We start from the raw sequence: 7,068 nt of genomic DNA on the forward strand, positions 1-7,068 counted from the left end.
TATCGTCGAACTTCCATAAACATCTCTTATCCCTTTTACTGCTTTATTTACATTACGTATTTATTTACCGCACTTATTTATTTGATTGCTTAAGTCTTCCGCTTGCGTACTTGCATAATCACTTTAAATTGCTAAAGTTGCCAATAGAACCTAAATCCCCCCCTATTAGGTTCTAACATCTCGTAAACTTGTAAGTTTAACCACCGAATGTGGTGTCCATGATATAAGCAAGAACGTGAGTGGAGCAATGCATAAAGCTTGACTACTTGGTAAACCGATATTAAAAAAATTAGAACTCATGCTTAGAGTACAGGAACCCCAGTATGAGCTCGTTGTTCCTAAAATCCATTGGATGTTAAAAATACTAACCGTTATTTTGGACATACACTGTCCTGGATAACCGCACACACTGTTCTATGGATCCAGTGGGTGTCACATGGTTACAAAAAAACAATAGTTGAGCGACTCTACTCAACTGACTATCTAAACGGATATCAGGAAAAACGTAATTAGCACATGTTCATACATACATTACATGATAATCATGCATCATATGACATATAATACTACAGCATATAAAAATACGTACTCAGCTGGATATCTCATTTAATACTTTAGTATCTCTAAAAGATTGGTTTAGTAGCTCATAGTCTATGAAGTCTCAGCCTAAAAATAAGTGAAAATCATATCACTATTTTTTAAATCTAAAAGTTTATATTAATCCAATAGATACTACCAATAACTATTAAGTATTCGGGACTATCTTTCATCTGTTGTTAGTCCATAAAAGTCGAGAGCCCTGCAATTGAACACAGTTTTAATACGACCTCAGTAGCACACTGCTCCTTGCTACCCTCGAAACTATGGCTAGAGGCACTCAAATATAGACTGGATAACTTAGGAAACTGTGTTACATATACAGATATACTTAGCCATGAGAATCTCACGTCTATTTTAACTTATGTGTTTAAATTAAAATTTTTTGCAACAAACATTTTGTTGTGATTTTCTTTTATAAATTACGTAAATAAAACACAATAAAATATCGATTTAATATGATTTTTTTGAGTTTCTAATTGTCTAATTTGTAATCATTTTTTCCAACAAATGTTTTCTTGTGATTTGTATTTATAAATTATTTTAATAAAACATGATAAAAGATCATTATAATAAGAATATGACAAAAGAAAATGATACGATAAAAACATATATTTGAAAGAATTTAGTAGTTCAAATCATTAAAAATTATAAAAAAGACATTTTTTTTTGTTAAAATGGGTAATTAACATGAGTTGAAGTTTAATACTATTGTTGTTATCTACTTAATTTTAGTGTAGATCTCTTGTGAAACGGTCTCACGAATTCTTGAGACCAGTCAATATTGCTCATATTTACAAATAACAATAATGATTTTGACATAAAACTTAATATTTTTTTATGGATGACCTAAATTAAAAATCAATCTCACAAAGTTGACTCGTGAGATTTGTCTTATTGGAGTTTTTGTTTTTGTTTTGTTTTGAATTTTAATTACCATCGTATGTTCTCCACGTGCAATGCACGTAGACGTTTTCTAGTATATATATATATATATATTTGATGAAGATAATAATGATGATGATGAACGACATTGAATAACTTCTTAAGAATCAGGACAATCTTAGAAGAGAAGAAGCTACACGAAACATACGTACGGAAATTGAAATTTATTGTTAAACCTGATAGTATTACATTGTTCTATATGAAAAAACAAACAAACATGTATAACTAACAAACTTTGTAAATACTTGCTAAAAAAACAAACAAACAATATGATCTCCTACTTGTTTAAGGAAGTTTTAACTAACTTGGTATCCCTTCATAACATCTTGGGAAACCTAGTCAATCTCCTATCATCCCATAGGATTTATATAGAGTTTGAAGGGTAAATATGTCAAATAAATTTTTTTTTTTAAACAAACATAAATAAAAAAAACCATTATATATTGATCTAAATGGCATCAGAAGTCGATTAAGGTAGTGTTTGCAACCTTTAAAAATAAATGATTATGGAGTTTTTTTTAAAAAAAATTTTTAAGAAAAAATTTCATAATCGTTTATTTTTGGAGATTGCAAACACAAATTAATATACCCAAAAACACCAACGATCTAAAAATCGCAACGATGAACAACTGCTTAATGCTTAGGCGGGATCTTTTAGAACACTGAAAGTAATTAACTTGACCTGTACCATAATATTTAATTTCTAGGATGAACCTATTTGATCTATATATATGACTAAGAGAGGGCCTTTTTGTAACTAAGGATGATAAATGTCTTGAAACATACAGAAATGATTATTATTATTATAATGGATCTGTGAGCCAAAAGGATCATCGTCTTGAAAACCATTCAAGTAATTAGTGTGTTGTAAATCAACAGATTTTTCAGACGCAGTACTCCAGTGATAGTGATCGGGCACAGTACTTTGAACCTCTTTGTCGCACGTTATAAACTCGAGTGACGACATGTGATCTGAGCTGCTCGAATACTCATTCATCATCTTTTGCATTCGGTTATATATTGCCGCATCAATCTTTGGCTTTCGATCTTCATCCGTTTCGGCCGCTAAATCCATTGCCATGTGTTCCATTTTGTAATGATGATTTTCAATAATTCCTCTTTTGTTGTATATTCGACATAATACCCAATCATCAAGCTGCATCACATGAAAATATTCGACATATATATATATATATATATATGATACCCAAACCAGAAAAAGGGAAAGAAATCAAGATTAATGGTGCACGTACGAGTTAGTAATTATATTACGTACCCTCAAGTTGTTTCTCTTGCCAGCTGCAGCAGATCTGTCCACGTTAGCTAGACGATATTCATGCATAATCCAATTAGTCTTGGTACCCTTTGGAGCTTTCCCGTCATAAAACACCAAAGCCTTCTTTATCCCGAGAGTCGTAGGCTTCCCAATCGCCTTATCAGCTCCAGTTGCCTTCCAATAACCGGATCCAGCCGTCCGGTTGGGCCGCGAACCGTTCGGGTACTTTCGATCCCTCGGGGAAAAGAAGTACCATTCTTTTTCACCATACAGTGCCATACCTGAAACAAAACATTTAACGTAAGCATTTATCTTTTCCTTAGATAATATATATATATATATATATATATATATATATATATATATATGAAAAATGCTAGATGTACACTTTGTAGTGTACATCTTGGTTTACACCCTTACTTAAAATTTTTCTAATTTTTCTCATTAATTGCAAAATACCCATAATAAGAAATAAATATCTAGTTGATCAAACAAAGTTTTATAATTAATAAGGAAAGGTGTAAACCAAGGTGTACACCGAAGTGTACATCTAGCATTACTCTATATATATATATATATATATATATATAAAAGTAATTTTGATCCACTGCACCCTAGGTTGCAGGAAAACTGTGTGCGGTGCAAAAAAAAAAAAAAACCACTAAAACCCATACTACCGGGTTTTAGTGGTCGCACACAGTTTTCCTGCATCCTACGGGGATCGGAGTTGTATATATACGCACTCTGTTCCAAAAGTTCCATCATAACAATAAATTAAAAACCAAACTTCATTTCTGGTCCAGATATTTCTAAGGTACGTACCAGGAAGGTCCCATGGATGGAACTTATAGAGATCAATCTCAGCAATGATGGGAACAGCAATTTGGTGGCCAGAGCACTTGCGGCAGAGGTAATGCACCACCAGCTCCTCGTCCGTCGGATGGAACCTGAATCCCGCCGGCAGATTCAACTTCTCAGTACCCTTCATTCACAGGACAACTAAATATTAATTAGCTAGCAGCTTGCTTGAGGAATAATAAATATTCTTTCAAAGTTAATTTTGAAGGAAAGAAAGTGGAACCATCATTGTTGGGTTAAGGTATATATATGTATACGCCAATATGAAATATCACTCAACACAACACAACACAACACAACACAACAGCTGGCTTTTGATGTGGGTGGGCGGCGCTCTTAGTTATTTATTTATTTATTATTTATTATTATTACTAGATACTATAATACAATATAATAATATTTACTAGTTAAAAGTAGAAATTATTATATATCGATATCAATTTTTTCCAATTTAATCTCGTATTTATCATTCATAATTCGGTAAAGTATCATTCAGTACCTAAACCCAAACAAATATACATGTTCAGTCCCCCGTCAGAAAAATGTTTGTTTAAACTCCTTATGCCCACATTTTTTTCTCGGATGAAAATCAGTACAAAACATTAAAAATAAGGTACGAATACATGATATCCCAGTACAAAACATTGAAAATCTGGTATAAATATATGATTTTTGAGTACTTAAATATATAGATAAATATTGACATTAATAACAAATTGTATGTTTTGATGAAAATGAGTACAAAATATCAGAAATAGAGCACTAATATATGTTTTTTTGAGTACGAAATGTGTTAGATCTGGTACAAATATATGATTTTTGAATACTAAAAATATTAATATTAATGACATATTTTTCTTATTAATAAAAATGTTCATGTTAATTTTATACTCAAAATCTAAGTTTTTGTATCAGATTTTCAATGTTTTGTACTGGAATATCATATATTCGTACCTTATTTTCAATGTTTTGTACTCATTTTCATCCGAGAAAAAAATGTGGGGCCAGGGAGTTCAAACAAATATTTTTCTGACAGGGTACTGAACATGCATATGTGTTTGGGTTTAGGTACTGAATGCGAATTTACCCTTCATAATTTTATATTTTGATTTATTTATGTTATTTTTTATTAAATGGGACTGATTTTACTTTTTAGTTGAAAATTTTCTTTAGAATTAAAGTTTTTTTAATCCTATTTTATGATATTATTAAAAATAAATAAATTTAATTATTTTGTTTTGATGAAAAAAAAAATTAGCCGAATTACTGTTATCATTTAATGCGGTTGACCGCAGACATGAAATAGAAGTTGACTCTCTAATCTTAGGATTCCACGTGGATGGGAAGTGTCACGTGTGGTCACTGCTTTCATCACCCTCCCCAAAACTCCTGTGAAAAAAAAAGCAAATTAATTTAATGAACCGTAATTTCATTTTTTTTTTTAAGGAAAAAAAAAATATAAGAGCTTTTGTAGTTTTTTTTTTTTTTCTTGGAATCAACTTCTGTAGTATATTTCAATAAGTTGAGAAGAGTATTTTTTTTTAACAAAGATTTTGACCCCATTGAAATAAAAAATGTCCCAATATCGATCGGTTTTAAATAGTTTATTTGCATTTATTTTCTCTGCACTTTATTTATTTAACACCCACCTTCTTTGTCAAGAGTTAAAAATTATAAAATGCAAAAAGAACTGAATGCAAATTGCCCGTTTTAAATGGATCAATATATATATATGTATGTATTTAAGAAAACTAATTTTTTTTTCAAGTATATTTAGATACACTCAAATGTCAAATATACGAAAATTATTTTTCAAAAATTTAATTTGACCAATATTATTTTTCACAATTTTCTCTAAATATGATTCATTATATTAGGTTATCTATCTATAACTCAATTTTTTTAAAAAATAAAAAAAATGTTTTATTTTATGGGAATCGCAAATACCACGTAGTAAAATGATTTAATTATGGTTTTAATTTTTTTATAACGATATTTAATCGTTGTTTTAAAGAATGTTGATTTTAAACCAAAATATAATATTATTAATTAATGATGTTATGGAGACAACGTGGATAAAGAGATATAGGTTGATAAATATGACTAGTAGATTCAGTTAACCAAGACTGAAAGTAGGAAATTCATCTTCTCCGGACAAGAAAAACAACATTTGACTGTTGAATGTTCAACAATATGTCCATTCAAACCTAGCTAGAGAAAATGCTGCGCTGCTTCCTCCAAAAGCCACCTTTATTTTTTTTCCTTTCCTTTTGATTTAAAGTTATGGTAACAGCTGTAGTTTATTCATTGTTTTTAACAGTTTATTTATTTATATTTTTTGAGTACACAAGTCACTGTTATTTTTATAGAAAATGAGTGATACATAGACTTTTTTTATTTTTATTTGAATGACAGTGAAAATCTCATTTGGGATACATTTCCCCAAAAAACAATTAATCAAGATTTGATTATAGATCCTATGAGTTCAATAAATATATATATATATATATATGAAATTTTTAAGTAACGGATTTAAGCTACAAAATTAAGCATCCCAAATGAGATTTTCACTGTCATTCAAATAAAAATAAAAAAAGTCTATGTATCACTCATTTTCTATATATATATATATATATATATATATATATATATATTATATTATTTATATTTATATAAAAGTCTCACATATCATTGTGAATTTACATATTCACCAATTTATATTAATAATTTGCACACATTCTTTCTTACTTTTCGAGATTATATATGTAATTATGGCCCTTATCTGCCTTACTATCGGCCGCCTATTTCCTATGTCTGCATTGTTGGAATTCCAATAACTCTAATGCCTTAAGAAAGCTTCGGTCAATTCATTTCCAAGATTTTTTTTGAATTTTTTTATGTCATTTTAGAGTTTTATTCAAGGGCATTTAATTTGTGACTATTTACTTATTTTAGGTAAAATTAATTGTTAATATTTAATTAATGTCCTAAAATTAAATTTTTATTTTTATCCACAATTTATTTCATTTAATGGTTAATTTTGTGTCATTTCCAACATTTTTTGAGGTTTTTCTATGTCATTTTGTAGTTTTATTCGATGAGTATTTAATTTATGACTATTTATATATTTTAAGTAAAATTAATTTATAATATTTAATTCATGTCCTAAAATTAATTTTTATTTATATCCTCAATTTATTTAATTTAATGGTTATTTTTTTTGAAATTTTCAAGGTTTTTTGAGGATTTTTTGTCATTTTGTAGCTTTATTCAGTGAGTATTTAATTTGTGTCTATTTATTTATTTTAGATAAAAATCAATTCCTAATTATTTATCTGTTACGGATCGAAATATGTGTAGAGGGGGGGTGAATACACAATATAAAATTTTGC

The 7,068-nt window shown here is 29.0% G+C and overlaps 1 protein-coding gene across 1 annotated transcript; it reads right to left on the reverse strand.

Annotated features, from left to right (window-relative positions):
* Positions 1–1,916: 1,916 nt before the first annotated feature.
* On the reverse strand, positions 1,917–3,928 carry LOC140887297 (NAC transcription factor 32-like). The gene is made up of 3 exons (XM_073294461.1): positions 3,641–3,928; positions 2,819–3,099; positions 1,917–2,698 (listed from the first exon to the last, which is right to left on the reverse strand). Exons 1-3 carry the CDS (start codon positions 3,804–3,806, stop codon positions 2,300–2,302), a joined length of 846 nt encoding a protein of 281 aa, XP_073150562.1. The 5' UTR covers positions 3,807–3,928; the 3' UTR covers positions 1,917–2,299.
* Between the last annotated feature and the right edge of the window lie 3,140 nt (positions 3,929–7,068).

Source organism: Henckelia pumila, chromosome 3 (genome assembly GCF_033568475.1).
Source record: "Henckelia pumila isolate YLH828 chromosome 3, ASM3356847v2, whole genome shotgun sequence".
NCBI lineage: Eukaryota > Viridiplantae > Streptophyta > Magnoliopsida > Lamiales > Gesneriaceae > Henckelia > Henckelia pumila.

Coding starts and splice junctions, on each gene's coding strand:
- LOC140887297 (XM_073294461.1), bottom strand. CDS start 3,806: ATGAAGGGTACTGAGAAGTTGAATCTGCCGGCGGGATTCAGGTTCCAT. Junction 3,100..3,640: donor CCATCCATGGGACCTTCCTG/GTACGTACCTTA, acceptor GTTTTGTTTCAG/GTATGGCACTGTATGGTGAA. Junction 2,699..2,818: donor GCAAGAGAAACAACTTGAGG/GTACGTAATATA, acceptor CATGTGATGCAG/CTTGATGATTGGGTATTATG.